The 22801-nt window shown below is 48.8% G+C and overlaps 1 protein-coding gene across 1 annotated transcript in view; it reads left to right on the top strand.

The window, feature by feature from the left end:
* ARHGAP22 (Rho GTPase activating protein 22) overlaps window positions 1-9115 on the top strand; it is a gene marked incomplete at both ends in the record, with an annotated part of 150566 nt that extends 141451 nt beyond the window's left edge. The window contains 4 exons of the mRNA XM_080694482.1: window positions 253-326; window positions 890-1011; window positions 3782-4667; window positions 8887-9115. Coding sequence (XP_080550608.1) covers window positions 253-326; window positions 890-1011; window positions 3782-4667; window positions 8887-9115 — 1311 coding nt within the window. The remainder of the gene's footprint in view (window positions 1-252; window positions 327-889; window positions 1012-3781; window positions 4668-8886) is intronic.
* Between the last annotated feature and the right edge of the window lie 13686 nt (window positions 9116-22801).

Here is a 22801-nt window from a genome sequence, read left to right as displayed (position 1 = left end):
TGTTATCTGGCAAATATTTGTGCCCTGATAAGTGAGCTGAGACATTCCTCTGTGGCCCAGCAGAGGTTCACCCCTCACACCAGCTCCCAGAAAGGAAACCAGCCTCCCCAGGAGGTCACAGCCTGCCTGGCCCACTCCTCAGGAGAGGGTAGAAGTGATCAGCCGGACAGGCACCCTCTCCGTTCTCCATCCCTTCCCCCATTCAGAGAAGGGCCTTATTGTTTTAAATCTGTGTTTTTCTTCTTTCCCAAGGGGACTCTGGAATTGGCTAAACAAGTAAGCCACCTTCCCCAGGCCAATTATAACCTGCTCAGATACATCTGCAAGTAAGTGGCGTTGGGCAGGGGTGGCGGGCTGCCCCCACTCCATACACACTCTCCCTTACAGAGGGACTGGGCCACTTAGCCACTCAGCATGGCCTCACCACATGTCAGCCCAGCTTGGAGTATAAAAACACACAGACTCTGAGCTTATGGTATGGGGAAAGTAGGCTGCTGAGTCAGTCCTTGCTGGATCATTCCAGAAGACATGCCCTCTGCCCTGTCATTACACCCTTGTCCTAGGCCCTGGCAGGTGGGTGCAGGGGTGGCTCTCCCTGCCAGCCTTTCACCTGGGCCCCATTTAGGCTGCAGTGCTGTCCCATTGGCCTTTGCTTTGGGTGGCCCCTAGCATTTCAGGGGAAGCTCTGCCTTGATCCCAGCCTGGAAGAGGCTGGGTAGGGGTGCGGTAAAGTCTGGGGAGGCGAGAGTCTGGTAGGTCTGGGGGCGTGGCCAAGCATGGTGGCCTGGCCTATGCAGGGATCTGCTAGGGTGGGTGGAGAATAGGAGCTCACAGCCAATCAAATTTCAGAACTTGCTCCTTCACTCATTATTTCTTCCTTACTTGGCAGGTTTCTGGATGAAGTTCAGTCTCACTCAAGTATCAACAAGATGAGTGTCCAGAACCTAGCAACCGTCTTTGGACCTAATATACTGCGGCCACAGATTGAGGATCCAGTGACCATCATGGAAGGTAATGGGAAGCGGGCTTGATGGCCCTGGGTGCTGCTGGGGTCCGGACTTGTCTTTGTTGAGGTCCTCAGACCCCGCTCAGGTCAGAGACAGGCCAGGTGAAGGTGATCCCCGTGGCCATGCCTCCATCTCTGGGGACTTGGCAGGAGCCTCTCCAGACCCCACCCCAAGGATCCGGCTGTCAACTTTCCCCATGGCTGGCAGCCTCCAGCCACTGTATTACAATAGAATAGCCTCTGGTCCCTGTGGGCAGGGAGGCAGGGAGAATGGGAGGGTCAGGCCCTTGCTCTTGAACATACAATTTACTTTCACAATTAAGTAGTCATCATAGGTTCTCAGATGTCAGAGCTTTTAAACCCTGGAGAATTTCTCTTCCATGACAAATAACAAATTATTTTTTTTGTGGGGGGTGGTACTGGAGTTCCTGGAAGCCCTTCTACCTCCGGGCCACACTCCCAGACCTATTTTTATATTTTTATTTGGAAACAGGGTCTCTTAAGCCAGTGTGGCTGGCTTCGAACCTGCGCGATCCTCCTGTCTCCGCCTCCCAAGCGCGGGGATTACAAGCGTGCGCCACCACGCCCAGCTTACAAATGATTTTTTTTTTTTTAAACAAAGCAAACTGAAGAAGCTGAGGCAGGAGGATTGCTTGAACCCAGGAGTTCCAGGCCAGCCTAGGCAATATAGTGAGATCTGGCCTTGAAAAATAAAGGCCAGATGTAGTGGTGCACACCTCTAATCCCAATATTTAAAAGACTGAAAAAGGAGGATTGCAAGTTTAAGGCCAGCCTCAGCAATTTAATGGGGACCTGTTTCAAAAAATTAAAAGGGTTAGCGGGACGTGGTGGCACATGCCTGTAATTCCAGTACTTGGGAGGCTGAGACAGGAGGATCTGGGTTCTCAGCCAGCCTCAGCTACTTAGTGAGGCACTCTGAAACTTAGTGAGACCCTGTTTCAAAATAAAGAATAAAAAAATAGGGCTGGGGATGTAGTTCAAAGGTACAATGGCCCTGGGTTCCATCCCCAGTACAGAAAAAAAAAAACAAATAAATAAAAGGGTTAGAGGTATAACTCAGAGGTAGAATGCCTTTAGGAGCAATACCAATACCAAAATAAAATAGGAAGGCAGGCATGGTGGCACATGCCTGTAATCCCAGTACTTGGGAAGCTGAGACAGGAAGATTGCAGATTCAAGACAAGCCTCAGCAACTTAGTGAGACCCTGTTTTAAAATAAGTAAAATAGGGTGGGAGATGTAGCTCAGAGGTAGAATACTCCTGGGTTCAATCCCCAGTACCACATACATACGTAAATAAATAAAGAGAAACCAGCAGCAGCACTGGCTGTTTTGGTAAGCCTCTGCCTCACTTTTTATTTGCACCGCTTACCTCCAGCCCTCACTGGCATCCTGTGCTGTGATAACTGCCCTAATCTTATAGATGAGGAAGCCGAGGCCAAGAGAGGGAGGTGACAGTTGCAGGGAATAGGTGTGGCACAGTAGCAGGAGGACTTGCAGCAGGGCACAGGTGTGGGTTGGAATGAGCCTGGGCTCATAGGACCCGTAGAAGCCAGGTGAGGTGGTGCACGCTCGTAATCCCAGGACTTGGGAGGCTGAGACTGGAGGATTGCAGCTACTTAGTGAGGCGCTTCCCAACTTAGTGAGACCCTGTTTCAAAATAAAGAATAAAAAATAGGGCTGGGGAGAAGCCAGGCGTGGTGGCACATGCCTGCAGTCCCAGCATTTGGGAGGCTGACACGGGAGGATCGCAGTTCGAAGACAGCCTCAGCTACTACTTAGTGAGGCCCTTTGCAACTCAGTGAGACCCTGTTTCAAAATAAAGAATAAAAAATAGGGCTAGGGTGTAGCTCGGAGGTAGAATTTAGTGTGTGAGTTGTGCTGCTATTTACAAACAGGCCCCCTTCCAGCAGCAGTGGAGATGTCTGGTCTTCCTCTGCCAAGGTGTATTCCTTGGGGCCAGCCCTGTTGCTGAGGCCTCCATTTTGGCCTCCTGCCCCAGAACCCCACAAGGCCAGAAGACCCACCTCCCACCTGCCTGCTGCACAGACATCCAGGTGACCATTGCGGGCTCCTTCTCTGAGTTCCTGCTTCATCATCCTGGCCAAAGAATCCCATGTGATTCCTTTCTGGTTACCTTCAGTGGGAGGGTCTGTCCAGGCCTTGGACCCTCCTTATTTCCTGGCAAAGCTCTCTAGTCTCCAGTGTCTGCATAACAGGAGCCAGCCAGGCTGTGGGAGAGGTACCATGGTCCCTCCTATGTGCCCCCCTTAGCTGCTGACCCTCCACCACTACAAGAACTGAGTCTCCAGTACCGGGGGCTGCATCTCAGGACCTTGGTCTGAAGGAGGATTGTGTGTGTGCCCATGGGGTTGTGTAGGAAGCACTGCACACATGCCTGTGTGGAGCTATATGTGTATGCCCACAAATCTAAGACAGCTCAATGGCCTGTCCCAGAGTCCTGTGCCCCAGAAAGTGGACAGACAGGAAGGGCCGTTGGCAGCAACACTGGAGGGTGATGCAGGGCTCCAAAGGGCTCCCTTGTCCCAGGTTCGGGTGTCCAGGTGCAGCCTGCCACCTGCCCCTCCTGCAGCCGCAGTGGGCCTGTGTCCAGGGAAGGAGACTAATGGACATGATCCTTCTGTCCGTGAGGAGGGCGTCTGTGGCAGTCCTTCCTCCTGACGCGGCTGAGGCTCTCTGGAGGGACAGGTACCCTGGCCACTCACAGCGAGGCCTCTCTCCTCTCTCCTGGCAGGCACTTCTCTAGTCCAGCACCTGATGACCATCCTCATTCGCAAACATGGCCAACTCTTCACTGCGCCCACCCCAGAAGGACCTGCATCCCCACGTGGGGGCCCACAATGCACTGTGGGCTGGGGCTCCGAGGAGAGCTCCAGGGACAGCCAGGGGGAGCCCGAAGGCCCTGGCCTGCCTACTCACAGGGCCTCATCTTTGGATGGGCCGACCGCAGCAGTTCTTTCTAGGGGTGCTCCCCCAGGCCCTGCAGCCAGCAGCACTGGGAAGAGGGGGCAGACTCTGCCTGGCTGGAAGTCTTCCTTCCGGCAGCCAGGGTCCCGGTCCGGGAGCCCTAAGGGTGGTAGCTCGTCCCTGGAGGTGCCTATCATCTCCTCTGGTGGGAACTGGCTCATGAATGGGCTGTCCTCTCTGCGTGGCCACCGCCGGGCGTCATCGGGGGACCGGCTCAAGGACTCCGGCCCCACACAGAGACTGTCCACCTATGACAATGTGCCCCCGGGGCCCAGCCTCTTTCCCAGCACCGCCAGCGTGGCCAGCACAGCGTGGTCTGTGGCCTCATCCTCCCGCGAGGCCTCGGTCAGCAGCTGCACAGCCTGCCGGGCCAGCGACTCGTCCACCTGCAGCTCTGTGCACACCGATTGGGCCCCTGAGCCCTCCCCACTCCCCAGCAGCAGTGAGGACCGGGGGTCCCTGGACCTGAGCCGCAGCCTAGACGAGGCAGGTGTGGGCGGCGGTGACGGCCAGGGCAGCAGCATCGACCCCAATGACTCGAGCAGCCCCACCCAGAACCACACCCGCCGCTGCCAGGCCCTGCAGGGTCTGGTGGCTGAGCTCAGGGCAGAGCTGTGCCGGCAGAGGACTGAGTACGAGACAAGTCTGAAAAGGTAAAGGCCTCCAGCACTGGGCTGGCTGCACCTCTGACCTCCACCTATTGGCCTCCAACTCTGTTGTGAGGCAGGGCTATCCTGAAGTTACATTCCCAGGAGAAGGCCTCAGGCCCCCAGGCGGGCTGGACAGGATCTTTCATCTTGAGCTGGCAGGCCTGGAGCACAGTCAGCACTCTAGAATGCTCACTGAAGGCCCTGGTGAGAAAGTCAGCCCTGGCAGACCAGAGCAGGGGCCGGTGCACAGTCCTCAACTGGGTCGAGGTGGGCCCTGGAGGCGGGCGTGGAGGCCCCAGGTCAGCCTGGTAGGGACCGGGAACTTCTGGGGTTGGGATTCCATCTCTGTGCTGCGCCAGCACTGTCATCCATCCTGGTCACAGTGATGGGTCATGCTGCCCCCGATGGTTTATAGGTTCATTCATACATGGTCCCTAGTGCCATCCTCCCAGCAAACAGTCAATCTCAGTGTCTCTGTCTCTCTCTCTCTCTCTCTCTCTCTCTCTCTCTCTCTCTCTAATTTCAAGTACTGGGGATTGAACCCAGGGGCTCTACCTCCAAGTTACCCTCCCAGCCCTATTTTTAATTTTTATTTTGAAACCCAGTCTCACGAGGTTGATGAGAATCTCACAACTTGCTGAGGCAGTCTTTGAACCTGTGATCCTCCTGTCCCAGGCTCCCAAATACTGGGATTACAGGTGTGCACTGGCTCTCCCCTTTCATTACTCAAGCTCTGGGAGACTGACTTGTCTGACTGAGATCGGAGCAGTGAGTGGGGCTTCTCTCAGCATCTCAGGCCCTTAGCCCCTCACCCAGACCCCTGCCCCTGCCATCTGACCTATGAGCCCAGGTCCTGCACCCCACCAGGCCTTCAGCCAGGTCCTAGGAGTCCACTTTTCCATCAGTGGCAACAGACCCAAAAGGCATCCTTTGAGCCTGGAACTTCCCCAGGGGCACAGGAGGGCAGCGTTTGGCCTTCAGCTCTCCTGGTAGCCATCTTCTGGGCTCCTCGGAGTGCCAGGTGTGTGCAGATGCTGTGTCTGTGGCAGATGAGACTGGGCAGGATGCTTGAGATGGGAGGCCCCTGTGGGGGGAAGTTGAGGCAGGCAGCGCCTGAGCCAGGCAGGGTTTGAAGGCCAACAGGATGAGCTGAGCAGAGGGGAAGGGAAACACTGGAGTAAAGCCCACAGTGTAAGTCAGGCACGGTGGTACACACCTGTAGTCTCAGCACTTGGAGGCTGAGACAGAGGACTGCGGGTCCAGCTGCAGCAATTTAGCAAGGCCCTCAGCAACTTAGCTAGACCTAGGAGGTAGAATGCCCCTGGGTTCAATCCCTAGTACCCAAAATAAGTAAAACCCAGGGCATAAAATGAGAAAAACCACACTTGTAAGCCCCAGTTCAAAGGTGACCAAGGCTGCGCCTTCCAGGGACACAGCAGGAGACAGGAAGAGCTGATGGTGAGCCACAGATGAAACCTGGGGTGTGCGAGGATGGCCATGGGGAGCACTGTCCATGGATGGCCAGGATGGCCTAGAAGTCAGAACCAGCCTCTTTCCCTTCGTGGCCACTGGTTGAGCTGCAGCGGTGCAGTCTTGGTTCCTCAGGGCAGGTATGAAGCTGTTTGGTGGCTGCCTCAGCTGGTGCTCAAGCCTCAGCCCCGCCAGTGTCAGCTGAGGGTCCCAGTGATGCTGCTCCCGCCTGGGTGTTTGCTCCGCACAGCTGCACATCCAGGGCCCTGGAGCCTGGCTGCGCATGTCCACTGTGGCTTTGTGGTGGCGGAGGACAAGGTCAGGGCTGTTGTCCTGAGCAGAGGGAGGGTCTGTAGTGAGGAGGGTCAGAGCACAGGAAGGAGGGCAGCTAGTGCCTTGTCCCATCCAACAGCCCGCGTTCTCTGCACCTACAGAGTCACTATGAAGTCATCCGTTGGTCTGGGTGGCAGGGAGGGGTCTGCCTCCAGGGATTCAGAACCCCTTCCTTCTCCTGCCCCATGAGGAGTCCTCCAACATTCCTGTAGAGAATCTGTCACCTGCTGTGTGCTGGGGACATAGCTGTGACCCGAACTAACCAACCTCTCTGCCCTTATTCTTATCTGGAGAAGAGGGACCCTAAGACCATAAGGTAGATGTTCATAGATGGGTTGTGTGTTAGAGACACATAAAGGGGGAGGAGAATAAAGTAGGGTGGAGGGAGGGGTGTGGGGAAGAGGGCTGGAAGGCCGGGGGCCCAGGGTACCAGGCTGAGCAGGGGACTCAGTCTGGGTGGTGCTCCAGGCTTCTCAGGTGCTGTAAGAAGGAATGAGAAGCCATGGAGGGTCTTGAGCACTTTGGTCCCTGTGCCAGCTATGCCTGGCCGCCCTGCAGAAGACCTGGGGCTCCAGGGCAGAGCAGAGACCAGTTGGGAGGCCAGGGATTGAGGCCCTGCATGTGCGTAGCTTGGGCCAGGGAGAAGTGGCCGGATTCTGCGTGGGTTGTGAGGGGAGCCGTGGGTTTGTTGACTGGTGGGGTGTGGGGTGAGAACACGGGCTTGTGGAAGGATGTTTGTTCCTGTTGAAAGTGATCCTGGGCTGGGGTGGTTTTGAGAACAGAGTTTGGGAAGCTCAGTTTTGGACCTGATAAGTTGGATATGCTCATTAAATAGGACAGTCATCCTTTGGAGGGGATTTAGGGTCAAGAAACTGGACAAGGTCACTCAAGCTGGGAACAGAGGAAGAGTGGATGCCCAGGCTCCCATCTGGGGCGGCAGGGTGGTGAGGCTGGCAAAGGGATGACTGGGGACCATGCCACCCACAGTGGGGTGCTCTTCCTTCTCTCCCTTTTTTTTTAAAAGCTGGGTATGGACCTCAGGAGCCCTCTATCACTGAACCACATCCCCAGCCCTTTTGTTTTGTTTTGTTTTGTTTTTGTGGTACTGGGAATGGAACCCAGAGGCCTTCTACCTTCGGGCTACACTCCCAGACCTATTTTATATTTTATTTAGAAACAGGGTCTCACTAAGTTGCTGAGAGCCTCACTCAGTAGCTGACTGAGGCTGGCTTTGAACTTGCACGATCCTCCTGTCTCAGCCTCCCAAACACTGGGATTACAAGCATGCGCCCCCACACCCGGCTTTCCGCAGCCCTTTTTATTTTGAGGCAGGGCCTCACTGAGTTCCTGGGACTGGCGTTGATTGTGATCCTCCTGTCTCAGCCTCCTGAGCTGCTGGGATTATAGATGTGTGCCACCACCCCTTGCTCTGTGGGGTCTGCTTCCTGACAGCATGCTCTTTCTCTGGTGAGGAGCGGTGTCCTTTCTCCTAGCTGTGCTCGGTGATGCAGATGGAGGCCTGTCCTGTCCTGGGTGGGCGGAGGTCTGATGTTTGTCCCACAAATGCTGTGCACCAGGCATTGTGTCACGTATTGTTGTCCTTGTCTGCAGCCACTGCAGTGCCCTGGGGAGGGTCACCCTCTACTTGTCGGAGATGTTGGGGCTCAGCATGGTCTGTCCCATCCACCCCATGGGTGTGGCACAGTGTAGGTCCCTGGAGCCAGGTTCAAGTGCACATTGGGGTGGACAGGAGCCAGTCATCTGGTCAAAAAGATGGATGTGCCAACCTTTGCAGAATGTGGTGTAAACCTCAGAGGCATGAGGTTTAGGGTCGGTGATGGCAACAAGGAGCACTGCTGGAGCCTGCGGGGAGGACCATAGGAAGTAGCATTAATGCGGATATTTAAACTGCGAGGGCAAGCAGAAACTTCCTGAGATACCCCCCAACCCCGCTGCAGGGACAAGTGCTGCTCTCAGCCAAGAGTTCCTCAAAGCAGGATAGATGACAGGATTGGTAGGTTTTATCTGTTTTTTTTTTTTTTTTTGTCTTCATTCATTTATTCATTCACTCACTGGTACTGGTCATTAAACCCCAGGGCATTCTACCTCTGCACTATACCTCAGTCTTTTTAGTTTTGAAACAGGGTCTCCCTAGTTCCTGCTCAGGAGCCTTGAACCTGCAATCTTTGTGTCTCAGCCTCCCAGGTACTGGGATCACAGACACGTGCCACTACACCTGGCTGGGTCTTTTTATTTTAGTGAGGACTCAGGGTGGCCTCCAGCCCCAGTGTGGAAGGCACAGACCCTCGCGGTGGCCTTGGGGGGTCACAGGTGCAGGGGCCTCACAGGTGGGAGGCCAGCGATGTGTTGCGAAAACTCAGGGAGCTTGAGCCTCAAACTGTCTCTCTTGATTTTTAAGCATCGAGGAGGATAGCGCCGACCTGAGGACGCAGATGTCGAGGTTAGAGGAAGAGCTGGACCAGGAGAAGAAGAAGTACACCATGCTGGAGATCAAGCTGCGGAACTCGGAGCGGGCCCGGGAGGATGCCGAGAGGAGGAACCAGCTGCTGCAGAAGGAGATGGAGGAGTTTTTCTCCACTCTAGGAAGCTTGACTGTTGGGACCGTGGGCCCCAGAGCCCCAGAGTGAAAGGGAACAAGAGAGTTCCCTTGCGCAGAGCTGGACGCCTGTAGGCATCAGGAGGAACCAGAAACTTGTAGCTCAAGCCAGGCCGTTGGCAGGGCCCTGTGCTCCCAAGTCCACTGGAAAGGAAGGCCTGGACACCCATGGGGACGGTCAGGATCCCAGGGCCCAGGCAGGGTCTGGATGCTGCTCCAGCGAGTGGGGCCTGATGGGTCAGAGGGGAAGTGCCAACAGCAGCATTTAGCCTTTCACCAGGAAATGTCCCCCATGGCCATCCCAAAGATGGCACCCAGGGGCCTTGCAGCTGCCAGGAACCCTTTGCATATTTTATTAAATTTGTTCTGAAAATATGATGCCTTCTTTTTTTTTTTTTTTTTTTTTTTGCGGGTCTGGGGATGGAACCCAGGGGCATTCAACTTCCAAGCTACAGCCCCTGCCCTATTTTTTTTATTCTTTATTTTGAAACCGGGTCTCACTGAGTTGCAGAGGGCCTCACTAAAAAGCTGAGGCTGTCTGCAAACCGCAATCCTCCAGTCTCAGCCTCCCAAATGCTGGGATTACAAGCGTGCACCACCACGCCTGGCTTGAAAATATTATGCCTTCTTATCTGAATCATTCCATCTCTCTCTCTCGCTCTTTCTCTTTTCCTTTAGTACTGGGAATTGAACTCAAGGATACTCCAAACACACCCCCAGCCCTATCTTATTTTTTATTAAGGCTGGGTGTCCCTGTGAGGTGTGACCTGCCTTCCTTCTCAGGCCCAGCTGTGCACCCGGGGCAGGCAAGGTGCAAGGGGACGTGGTATGTGTGTGCAGGAGAGCTCAGCCAGCTGGTCCTCCAGGCCCAGCCCTGCCACCCTCCAAGTCTACCAGAGGAGAGAGTTCTGGCCATGCCCCTCCATGCCTACACAGACCTCAACCTCCATTTCTCAAGAAAGCCCTGCCCCCACAGCCAGCCAGGCCCTGCCAGGAGGAGACACACTTGGGCACATCCATGCCAGGCAGCATCCTCGCAGTGGCCTCTTGCCACCCCCAGTCAGTAACCCATGGGGACTTGGGTGGTGGGGAGTGGTGGTCACCAAGGTGCCCCAGTTTCTGGTCGCTGTGGAGGAGACTCCTATCTACCCCAAGGCAGGTACGTGCTAGGAACGACCCTGACCAAGGAGCATCACTGTGCTCCCAGGAAGCGCCAGCAGCCCCCACAAAGTGCCAGCTCACAGGGCAGAGCCCAGTGCTGACTCCCGCACCAGCAAGGCAGGCTGGCCACTGTCCCCCATGGCAGGACACCTGCCAAGGTCCCTCAACAGCATCAGCCAGGGCCAGGTGTTGCTGGTGCAGAGCTCTCGGCTCTGAAGAGCGTTCGTGGCCAGACTGCATTCTGGGGCCCTGGAGCTTCCCAAGGGTGAGATGGAGAAAGAAAAGATGGAGACAACTTTGATTTCTTACAACAACTCAGTAAGACAAGAATTGGTCCCCATTTGCCCTGAAACTGAGGCCTGAGAAAGGAAGATAGGTATTCTACTATATTTTATAACCTTGTTAACTCACCACAATCCCGGTCCTTTATTTAGACCCAGAGAGAAAAATGCCACCAGGCTCCAAAGGAGCAGAGAATACTAAAGTCTCATATGGATTTCACATGATAACTGGGAAGTTCAGTCACAGCCACTCCTTCTTGTAAAGGCTCAGCTTCCTGCCAAGTCTCTGATAGAATGAGCTGTGTCTGCCACCTGCTGGAAGGATTAGGATCTGCAAGCACAGCTTTTATCTGCACTTTCAGGAAGACCAGCCTCAGCAGTTGGGTGAGGCCCTTGGCAACTTAAGACCTTAGAAAAAGGCCTGGAGTGTAGCTCAGAGGAAGAATGCCCCAGTAACCCTCACACACATCCCCAAACCTAAAATTGCTACTAACGTTTTTGTTTGTTTGTTTGGCACTAAGGATGAAACCCAGGAGCACTGTACCTCAGAGCAACACTCCCAGCTGTGCACCACCATGACCGGCCTACAAAAGTATTTTAAAAGTTGTGTTTTTTAAAAGTTGTGTTTGAGAAGGGGCATGGTGGCACACGCTTGTAATCCCAGCATTCTGGAGGTGGAAACGGGAGGATCGCGGTTCGCAGACAACCTCAGCTACTTACTGAGGCCCTTTGCAACTCAGTGAGACCCTGTTTCAAAAAATAAAAACCCTGAAAAATAGGGCTGTGGGTGTAGCTTGGAGGTAGAATGCTCCTGGGTTCCATCCCCAGTACCACAAAAATAAATAAATAATAAAAATTAATACAGAAATAAATGGTGTGTTTGACCTTAAAGAAAACAAGTTGGAAACCATAGACATCTTATGTTAAAAAAAAAAAGAAGCTGAATTACATTAAAGTCTGACAAATGAATGCACTTGAAAAAATACACATTGCGATAGTGAGTGTGCATTTCTGATACTGAGTACTATCAGGGGTGTTCTACCTGTGAGATATACCCCCATCCCCATTGTCGTCATCATCATCATCATCATCATCATCATCATCATCATTTGAACCCAGGGGTGTTCTACCTCTGAGCTAGATCCCCAGCCCTTTATATATATATATTTTTAATTTTGAAACAGGGTCTGAGGCTGGCCTCGAATCTGTGATCTTCCTGTCTCAGTCTTCCAAGTATTAGGATCAGAGGCATGTGCCACTATACCTGGCAAGAATATATTTTTACTCATGGGGGGATCCACTATTTCAATTGTCTTTTAAATGATTATGGACCTGGAATGAACATTATCCATTCCAATCTGTAAAAGGGTAAAAGGATTTTGGAATAGAATGGGTGTATCCAAGAGGATTTTAGAATAGAATCCATGTAGAATTTGTTTCCTCAGCCTATGGGTTATTAATGGAGCCAGAAGCAAGGACGTGTTTCACAAGCTCTTTCTATCTCTTTTGGTTTGGGGGCCCTGCCCCTGCAAAACCCTCCCAGTGTCCTGAGTAGTCCCGTGGAAGGGACAGGGTCAGAGATGAGCAGCCAGGACATCGCCCACCCCTGCTGCTGCCCCTGTGCCTGGCATCTGCTCAGGACCACTGCCTGTGCTGAAGCCCTGCCTCTGCCACCAGACAGCCCGCCCACCACTCTTCCAGGTCTTCTCACCAACTCTTGGGACTGCTTAACCCATGGGATCTCGGGAGGTGTTACAGTGTGTGCTAAAGTCAAGAGATGATGCCAAGGAAAGCTTCTAAGTAGAGGGCAAAGAGCCTGTGCTTTTTCTGTACTGAGAGACCGTGGGATCCAAAGGAATGTAGAAATCTCAGCCAGGTGTGGTGGTACACACCTATAACCTCAGTACTTGGGAGGCTGAGACAGGAGGATCACAGGTATCTGACAATACCATTTCAAAATACAAAATAAAAAAGGCTGGGGGTGTACAAGCTTGGAAGTAAATGCCCCTGAATTTAATCCTTAGTGCCAAAAATATTTGTTAAAAATAAACGTATGGAGCAGAAAGGTTGTCTAGCCAACAGTCCTGGCACCTCACACAAGTGTCTCGTCCACTCCTGAGGGGTGCAGGGGAATTTATCTCTGCACTTTACCGCTGAGGAAGTAGAAGCACAGAGAGGCTACGGATGTGGCCCACACCCCCGGAGCGGCCAAAGCCAGGCGGGCTGAGCGTAGCCGACCTCTTGGCATCAGTCCACATCGGAAAGACTGAGCGCCACAGGAATGAACCGTGATCTGATGGAGGCTGGGCATGGAAGCCAGATGAAGTGGTCTCTCAGAGACCTCAGGTGGAGGCCAGGAGTCAGGGAGGGCGCTCCGATGGTGTGCCGCCTGAACTCGGCCTTGTAATAAAATGGGAGAGGGGGCGTGTGTCGTGTGGTGTGAGACAAGGCGGGGGCAGGGGCTAGAGGAGGCGGTGAGGACCTGGCCAGGGAAGGTGGGTGCCCTGCACACTTCAGGGCATATACGATGTCCACTCTGGAGAGTTGCTGCTCTCCATCTGTGTGGGGATAGAGGAACTTAGGTTCTAGAGAAATAAGAGCATAAGGAAGTAGACAAAACACAGATGAGAAATTCCCAGGCTGTGAAACATGCTTTGAAGCAAGATGACCCAGGAGGCCTTTTCGGGACAGGTTGGTCAGGAAGTCCTCCTGAGGTGACGTGTGCCTGAGACCTGAAGGAGGGCCCAGGCATGTGAGACCGCTGCAGGAGAAGAGAAGCTGAGAACGTGCGCACTGGTGCCGAGCAGGAAGAGCCTGGGAGGGCATGATGGCGTGGGTCCTCAGTGTCCCCGGAGGCTCCAGTTAAAACATGGCCCCCAGCGTGGTGCTACTGGGAGGTGGTGGAGCCTTTAAGAAGTCAGGCTTTATGGGAGGTCCTTAGGTGTGCCCTTGAAGAGGACAGAGGGACCCCAGCCCCTTTTTTTTCCTCTCTTCCACTTCCTGGTCATGAAGGGGTCTCTGCCATGATGTGCCACCTTGCCACAGGCTCAGAGAGCTGGCCAATTGGTCATGGACTGAAACCTCCAGAATTGTGAGCCCAGATGAACCTTTTTAAAGTTTGTTATCTCAGGTATTTTGTTATAGTCATGCAAACTAAACAGAAGAGAGAAACAGAGTGTAGAATGCAGCTAGATGGTCCTGGGTAGAGCCATGCCAGAGGCTGGATACTGAAAGGGCCCCATTGTTCATGGTAAGAAGGGATTTTTATTCTAAGGGACATGGGGAAGGGAAAGAATCTGAGAGTTTTAAATCAATAGATGAGCACTGATTTTTTTATTTTTTATTTTTGGTGATACTGGGGTTCCTGGAAACCCTTCTACCTCTGGGTTACACTCCCAGACCTACTTTTTTATTTGGAAACAGGGTCTCTTAAGCCAGCACGGCTGGCTTTGAACCTGTGCAGTCTTCCCTCCCGTCTCCACCTCCCAAGTGCGGGGATTATAAGTGTGCGCCACCATGCCCAACATTGGTTTGATTTTAACAAGGCTCCTTTGGCTACTGGATGGAGAGTGGATGAATGTATGGACACACAAGCAGATGAAGGGATGTTCATCAGAGAGCCAGTGCTGTGGCCCAGGCCGAAAGCAGGACACTGGATTTATTGGTGTATGCTCATAATCCCAGCCACTCTGGAGGAGGAGGGAGGAGGATGACAAATTCAAGGCCAGCCTGGGCAACTTAGCAAGATTCTGTCTCAAAACAAAACAATAATACTGATGATAAAAGGAACTGAGGGTGTAGTTCAGTGGTTGGGTGCCCTTGAGTTTAATCCCCAGTACCACAAGAGAAAAAAAAGGGACACCAGAAGCCAGAACGGACTGGGCGGGAGATGGGATGAGGGTTGAAGAGATGAGACAGACCATGACAGCTATTAGAGCTTAGAAGCCCTCTGTGGTCAGACCATCCCACCAAGGATAGCTGTCACAAACAGCACCGAGGTGTGCTCCATCCTGCTCTGCGTACTAGCACCAGGTCCTCACGGCATCCCTGCAAAGTCACACCAGGCTGTTCTATGGTGAGAAGCCAGGCACAGGGCGTGAGGTTACTTGCTGTGGCTTCTACTCCATGGTGCAGGAGCCCATGCTCATGTGACTCAGTCACTCCATGGTGTCATGTGTAGTGATGCTGCGGGTTCGGGGGACGTAAGGGGTATAGAACCACAGGTCTTCGCTGCCTGGCGCAGCCAAGCATGCCGACTCACTGCCTCTGGACAATGTCATCTTTGGGCAAGGCTCTTCCCCCCCAGGGCCCTCCAGGTGTGGCTTCAGTAGTGCAAGCACACAGGAGAGTGTCCCGTAACAATGGGGAGACAACTCCATGCCCTGTCACCTTGCTGTCTGTAAGCGGGAGCGAAGGGAGGGAGGGAGGGAGGTAGTTAAAGAATATGTATGCAGGGGGTCTGTGAGAGAAGTGATCACAGGGGTTTATCAGAGGAGAAATGGTGTAGTCTTCGTCCTAGGCAGTAAGGGTTTAAATGGGCAAACATGGGAGCCAACGGTGGAAGTGTAAGCTCACAGATTAGGGTGAGCACCCCCGGGGAGTGCAGCTGAAAGGGACAGGATGTGGTGGGAATGACACACAAAACAGTCTAGACCAAATGCTTACCTGTTCCAATTCTCAATGAAAATTCAATAACATTTTTTACATATAATAGATTGTATAGACTTTAATATATTTTATATACAATAGATTTTTATATATAATAGACTTATTATAAATAGGTTTGGGACACTTTTCTTGCATGAAATGTTATTATTTTATTATTTATTATTATCTTGATACTGGGATTGAACCCAGGGGTTTCTACCTCTGAGCTATACTCCCAGCCCTTTTTTTTGGTCTTGAAACAGGATTTCACTAGGTTGCTGAGGGTCTTGCTACAATGCTGAGGCTGACCTCAAACCTGCAGTCTTCCTGTTTCATTCTTCCAAATACTGAGATTATAGGCATGTGCCAGCTAGGCTATAAAATTTTATTTTTACCAGCCATATGAAGTTTACTACTGGAGTCAGAGAAGTTGACTTAGGAGTCAGGGTTAAGAGCTGTTCTTAGATGTGAGACCACACAAAACACTTCCCCTTCTCTTAGGCATTTCTCCATTAAACCATTTCTATTCCACTTCAGGGCTACAATTGGCAATTATGCTGGTTTTCCATTGATTATTTTCATTACAGTCTGTCAGACAGAAACCCTGAGGAGCAGCTTCACCCTATCTCCACCCTTGTGTGCCAGGTGAAGTACAGCCCAGCTCTGCACAGCTGAGACTCATCTCAGATCATTCCACTCTCCTGATCGGGCTCACTTGGACTGCAGGATGCAGTGGACGCCAATCCAAGTACTGCATCTGTGAGGCACACATGCCGCCAGGTTCTTCCTCTTAGCTCTTCTGACCTGGTCTACCCTCTTCTCTCAGGACACTGTTAGGATTTTCATTTCCTACAAAACTGTGTGGTACTGGGGATTAAACCCAGAGCCATTCTACCTCCAAGCCACACCCTAACCCCTTCTGTAACTCCAGATCTCAAGTGTGTTACACCTAACAGGAATCTCTCCTCTCTTCTCTGTCTACAAAATGACACTAACAAAAAAGGTACAAGAGCAAGCAGATGCCATAAACCCTGTGACATGACAGAAGAGACCGAGACTGAAGACATCCACAGTGGAGTCAAAAAGCTCTGCTCTCCCCCACCTGCAACAGGAAGTGGCAAGCCGATAACCATGCCTGGAACATGCAGTGTCACGGACCCTGCAGACTGGAATGTACAAATTGTCCAGTATATGGGGTGTATATTTTCCACATACCCCTTGCTTGTGTGCTGTGCGAGGAGCTCCCAATACTAAGGATGAAAACGTCATCCATGTAGCAGCAGCACATGAGTTCTGATTGCTCTCTCCACTGGTACCTCTGGCTGCCGGTCTCCTGCGTCCACCCCTCCAGCCTAACTGGGCCTGCCCCCACATCACTGAAGCTCTTCAAGCAGCGGCCTGGCCCTGTTGCTTTTCCTCATCTCCCGCAAGGGGTTCTGCCCACCTAGAAAACAAGATCAATTTCTAGGTTTTCAGCTAAGACTCTTAGCTTGTTCCAAGTCTGAACCTTGAGTCCATCCTCTTATTCCCAGGCTGGACTGCCCTTCCTACTTGCCCATACATGGATTTTGAAGCCTCCTCTCCTTTCAAATCCTCCTACAAGGCTCCGAAGGCACTTCCTGTGCAAAAGCCTCCCAGTCCTCCTGCCGGTGTCCCTGGATATCCTGGCATTCAGCACGGCACTACTGCAGTCAGACTGGCCAGCCTGGCATAGATTACTCTCATTCCCAGCTTCCAGATGGTATTAGCCATAAATGCTCTTGTAAACTGATGAAATTAAGTGCATGTTAGACACAAACGTAACATTCAAAGAACCTACTTGACGTACCTTTCAAAAGAAGTTCAAGCCAGGCGTGGTGGTGCATGCTTGTAATCCCAATACTTGGGAGGCTGAGACAGGAAGATCACAGACTCAAAGCCAGCCTCAACAACTCAGCGAGGCACTCAGCAATCTAGTAAGACCCTGTTTCCAAACATATAAAATTGGGCTGGGGGTGCAGCTTGGAGGCAGAATGCCTCTGGGTTTCTTCCCTAGGTACCAAAATAATAAAAAATAGAAAAATAAAAACAAAAAGAAGTTCGAAGACATACTGCCATATAACTGGCAACAGCTAGAATTTCTTTAAAAGCATACAATCAGGCTGGGTGTGGTGGTGCACGCTTGTAATTCCCGTGCTTGGGAGGCTGAGACAGGAGGATTGCACAGGTTCAAAGCCAGCCTCAGCTACTTAGTGAGACCCTGTTTCCAAATAAAATATAAAATAGGTCTGGGAGTATAGCACAGAGGTAGAAAGCCCCTGGGTTCCACCCCCAGTACCACTAAAAAAAAAAAAAAAAAAAAAAAAAAAAAAAAAAAAAAAAAAAAAAAAAAGCATACAATCATTACAAATCTATCTTTGTTCCATGAAGTTAATGGACCTATGGAATGATACTTTAAAAATGTAGTGCCTAAATTTAACAAGTATAAATTACTCTATTTGATAACTGGGTCAAAAACTTAAAAGACCAAAGTTTAAACTCAAGATACTCCAGTTTGCCTTTGCTACTCAGCTAATCGCTTGAGGTCTCTCCAAAGGCTGTGATGGAACACAGCACACCAGGCCAGCAACCACACAGTAGGCAAGCACCCAGGCCAAGACTGGCAGTCCCCCTCTTCGGGAAGGAGGCTGGATGCAAGGGCCACACGGAGAAGAGGCCAGTGGGAGGAACGAATACCATCACCAGGGGCCCTGGCACACAACAAATGACACTGCACTCCATGTGTGGCCCCCAAACGAGGCACCAGGAGACACATTGGCAAATGCCAGAACGTGCTATACACTGAAAGCCCCCACTGGTTTTGAAACAGACTGGTTTTAAAAACTTATTTTTGCCAAGTGGCCATAATGGCTGCTCTTTCACATAGTTACAAAAAACTAGGTTAAGGGCACTGAGGCAAAGTTTCTTTCCTTTCTTGTACTGAGTACTGAACCCCGGAGCATTCTACTCTGGGCTACATGCCCTGCCCTATTTTCTTTTTAAAATAGGGTCTCACTAAATTGTGGAGGGCCTTGCTAAGTTGCTGAGGCTGGCTGAGAATTTGTGATCTTTGTGTCTTAGTCTTCCAAGTACTGGGATGACAAGTGTATGCCACCATGCCTGGCTGCCAAGTTTCTTTTGTAGATAAAGTTTCCATGATGATTTCAAATGCCAGAAAAGCAATTAATAGATCAAGCAGAAAACTAGAGTGAGAATTACTCTTTACGATGCACAGGAAATCCTATAATTGTCAATAAAATCTTTGTGCCACAATTTGCTTTAACAATGAAAAAACTCTTAATTTCATAATTTTCATACCACTTTTTTCTTTTTTATTTAAAATATTATAACCAATTGACATACTAGATAACATTGTTTACATTCCAGTGCGTGTTGAATGACTAGGGCATGAATGATTAAAAACCACAATAATGACCTCAGCATTCCCTACGAAGTGCCCCATTTTGTTGCGTCTAGAAGATAGGAGAGGAGAGAGGATGGAACACAGGGAAGGGGAGGGGTGAAGAAGGAATGACATGGATCAGGAGAAAAGCAAATATCAATCTTTATACTTAGGTTTTCAGGCTCAAAAACCCATTGAACAGGACAAACTGTAATGAGAAAATAGATGTCACAGTCCAGGTAGACAGCTACTTCAGTTGAACTTCATCATTTGGCTAAAAGATTAACAGCTTCTCAAAAATATACCAAATATTGGGCCTACAAAAGTAATTTATTTCTTCGTAAAATTTACTAAGATTTACTCCTTTTGTAAAATGTAAAGAATGGACTGATATCATGAGCAGGTTTCTACTTACAAAAAAAGACAGTAATAATGTCAACAAGCACATCTAACACAATTTTCCAAGTTACACAGCAAAGGGTTTTACACAAATCAGTGTCTCTTACTGATGCAAGGTATCTAGTTTACATACTTACTGGTATTTTTTTCAACATTGGCTATAAAGTATTCAATGCACATTTAGAATTCACACTCAGCGAAGGTCTAACAGGGCAACAGCTTACTTGGGGAAGCATAGAAAATTAGTGTGAGGTAGTTCAATAAAAACCTAGTTTAATTTTAAGTCACTGTGAGAACATTGTGCAAAACTAACCCACAGGTACTAGTTCTCAGAAGTTTCAGCAACGAAGAGAATCTAAACCAGAAATGGCCAGAAAGTGTTACTCTTACTAGACTCTCCTTAAGAGCACTTTGCCAAGAGCAGTTACTTTGAAATTGATTAGGATTTCTGCTTTCCTTATGAGTTTTCCAATCTTACCCCAAACTATACATTTCTGCTTCTATGCCCTTTACCTCTTCATCATTCTTGCTATTTTGTTAAGGACAGATCAGTTTCCTATGATTCAGGAACACCTCAGGGATATCAGTAGAAACACGGTGCATGCTACGATGCCATAGGCTATGGAGAGGCAATACTTAAGAGGGCTGCTAATGACAGAAGGTGGCGTCTGGTTTTCTACTTTACTAGTAAGAGACAGTTACTGGGGTCTCGGGGCATCATGCATCCACTCTACAGCTATTGTGACTAATGAACAACACTCACAAACAAACTACAACAGTATTCTTGAAAATATACTATGTTTTCACCTCAAAATGTTGTGCAGGCTAGTGCCTAGGCAACACTGAACAGTTAAGTCTTCGTGTGTGTAGCAGATACTGGCCAACATTGTATAAATCAAGTCATTTGTAACCCAGGAAGCAGCTTCTGTTGTCTGCTGCTGATTTCATCATCAGATACTGATGTCCTCTTTGCATTCATTTTTTTGGACAACACAGTGAGATTAGCCCAGAAGAGAGTAACAAAAAAGCCGAGGAAAACCTGCTGCTTTGCACACAGTCAACATTCTCTGTACTGTGAAGGAGGCTGTGGAAGCCTTCTCTTCTAAGGACTAGTCTTTCTCTTAGAATGTCTCTTAGGTGTGAACTCATTGTGCCTTTACCAACTTGGAAGAGTGCACACCAGGAGCAATCAGCAGCCAAAATACATGACACAATGAAATCCTGAAAATTGTATGAGTTGAGATGCTGTACTTATGTATATTGTAATCCAGAAATCCAACAATTTATATGTTAGAAGGTGAGAACTGTAACCAGGAAGACATAGGAAGAATCAGCGTCTCTTTCCTAAGCTACTAAGTTGAATAAAATAATCTTTTGACATTAAGACAATGGGTATATTAAGTGTATGAATTAACAACCACAATTATAAGAAAGGTGGCTTGACAGAAGTACTCCTTGACAACTGTCATTTGTGATTTTTCAAAAACAAATGCTTAAGATGTTTTAAGACTCTAAAATAAAAAGGACCACTAAATAAATAAACTTAGATTTAAGCAAATAGAGGAGTTGTATTAAGACAAGAAATATTTAAAGTTTAGGGCACGCAACATTTAACAAACAAGATCTTGCTTTTAGGATAGAATGTTAAGTATGCTAGTTTACATTATGTAATAAGAGTTTGTTTTCTTTGAATTCAATTGCTATGTGAGAGTTGGCAAGTGGGAGCTGGCATTTACAAAAATGATACAGTCACAACACCTAGCTTTCCTTGCTTAATCAAAATCTTTATCGACAGAGATGGCTTATCAGAAGTCAACTATAAAATATGGGAATCTTCTGAAAGCGTGTCAGCTGTTAAAGTGCAACAGTGATGTAATCTCTCCTAAAGAAAATAAAGCTCAATAAGTGAAAAACTAATATCAACTAAGAACATACTCAAATTTTTTGCTAAAATTACTAATTGAAACCTGTGTTTAAATAACTCAAGAGGTATTACAGCCTCAAAACTCTAATTTGCCTAACAAAATTAATGCACCATGTTGTATGAGTAGAAAAGGGACTGTTACAAAAGGTGGGAGGCAAGAAATCATAACTTTCAACCATCAAAAACAAAGTTTGCTATTTCAAATATTAAAAAGCTAGTATATTTTAATCTTAAATATTGCACATTAACAATGACCTAAAATATCTTACTCAAGAGAAATTTTGCACTAACTATATGAATAAAATGCCAAATACACTTTTAGACATTTGCTGAGCTGCCCCTCTTCTTGCTCCTGTTGGTCACGAATTCCAATGGGCTTTCTGCCCAGAACCTTGCTGCTTATGTAAGTACGTATTTCCCAGTTCATTATACAAAACCCCTCTCATTCCAGACATGATACAGGGTGCCTGGGGCCATTAGAGACAATGCATTTCACAAATAATGAGACTTCAATGATACTTTACTTAGGAAAAAATTCAGGTATTGAGAAATAATTCTGCAGATATAAAATGTAAACAGTTAACACACACTTGTCAGGAGCAGCACCATTCTTACACTACTCAACGTCCACATTGTGTGTTATATTGAAAATCAGGTATAAAGAAATAGAAGACTCAGTCTGAATAACCACCACTTATGCCTGCTCTGCTGAAGGTGAAGAAACAGTCCTTAGAAAATGATATCCTACATATGGCTGTGCGCTACTATTTTCAGATGAACGGTATATTGCTCATTTGATACAGTGCCTACACAAATCTAAGTAGGCTGGAACCTCCTGATCACTAGCATAAAGAACGATGCTACAGGGGAATCAGTGGCCAGAAACACCATGAGAACTGGTGCTCAACTGACCCTTCAAAGAGTAGGAAACCAGAAGGGTCCAAGGGCTAGAGGCTGCAGGAAAGGGAGAGACCAGACTTTAGACCACCATGAGGACCTACATATAGCCTGAGGAGATTAACTCAGTGTGTACAAAAACAGGCTCATAAGCTAGAAGAAGTGAACCATCTGTTTATTTGCATTGAAATGTATTTCTCATGAAGTATCCTCTTGACTTTATGTGATCATAAGCTCTGAGCATGCCACAAATTTGCAGAATACACCATAGTCCTTTAAGTTGGGTGGATGGGGAGAGAAGGAGGTGGTGGCACATGCTCAGCACTTTTGAGATACGCTCTCAGTTATTCTGCCATTTAGATGATGGGGCTTTTGCCAAAATTCAGGTATGACTGCCTGCCAGTTCTAACTAAATTAGGATTGGCTAGTAGCAAAACATTGGAGGTCTCTTGACACGTTCATCATTTACAGTAGTTATTCCTGAATATAACTGGCTACAGGTTATTTTCCCTCACTCCTCTGGGGTTATTTCACTGATAAGCACATAACCCTGAAGGATAGCATCATGAACAAAACATATGAAATAAATTCTAATAAAAAAACTATAAAAATCTTAAATAATTCATGATATAGGCAAGTCACCACATAATAGTTGCTTTGATAAACAAAATCTTACAAATTCAGTAAAAAAAAATCAGCAGCATAAGATAAAGCAAATATGCAAAAAATTTAAACCATGATAAAATAATTAGGTTTACATTATACAGTTAATTACAGCAAAAAATACAATACAATTTTGTTGCTGTTTTAAAACACAACTTAGGTTTTAAATTACATCACTTGAAATTAAAAAAAAATAAACTACTTTACTACAAAATGAATTCTACATTTTTTGAAAAATCACTCAAAAATAAGACCACTGAATTGTTTTCAAAGTAGTTCTATCAATGACTAACCGACTCCCCCCTCCCCCCTAGGCCCGAGTAG

This window comes from Muscardinus avellanarius (assembly GCF_963383645.1).
Source record: "Muscardinus avellanarius genome assembly, chromosome: 4".
Lineage (NCBI taxonomy): Eukaryota > Metazoa > Chordata > Mammalia > Rodentia > Gliridae > Muscardinus > Muscardinus avellanarius.
Note: the sequence above shows the minus strand (reverse complement) of the source record. Positions and strands in the feature narration are given on the sequence as shown.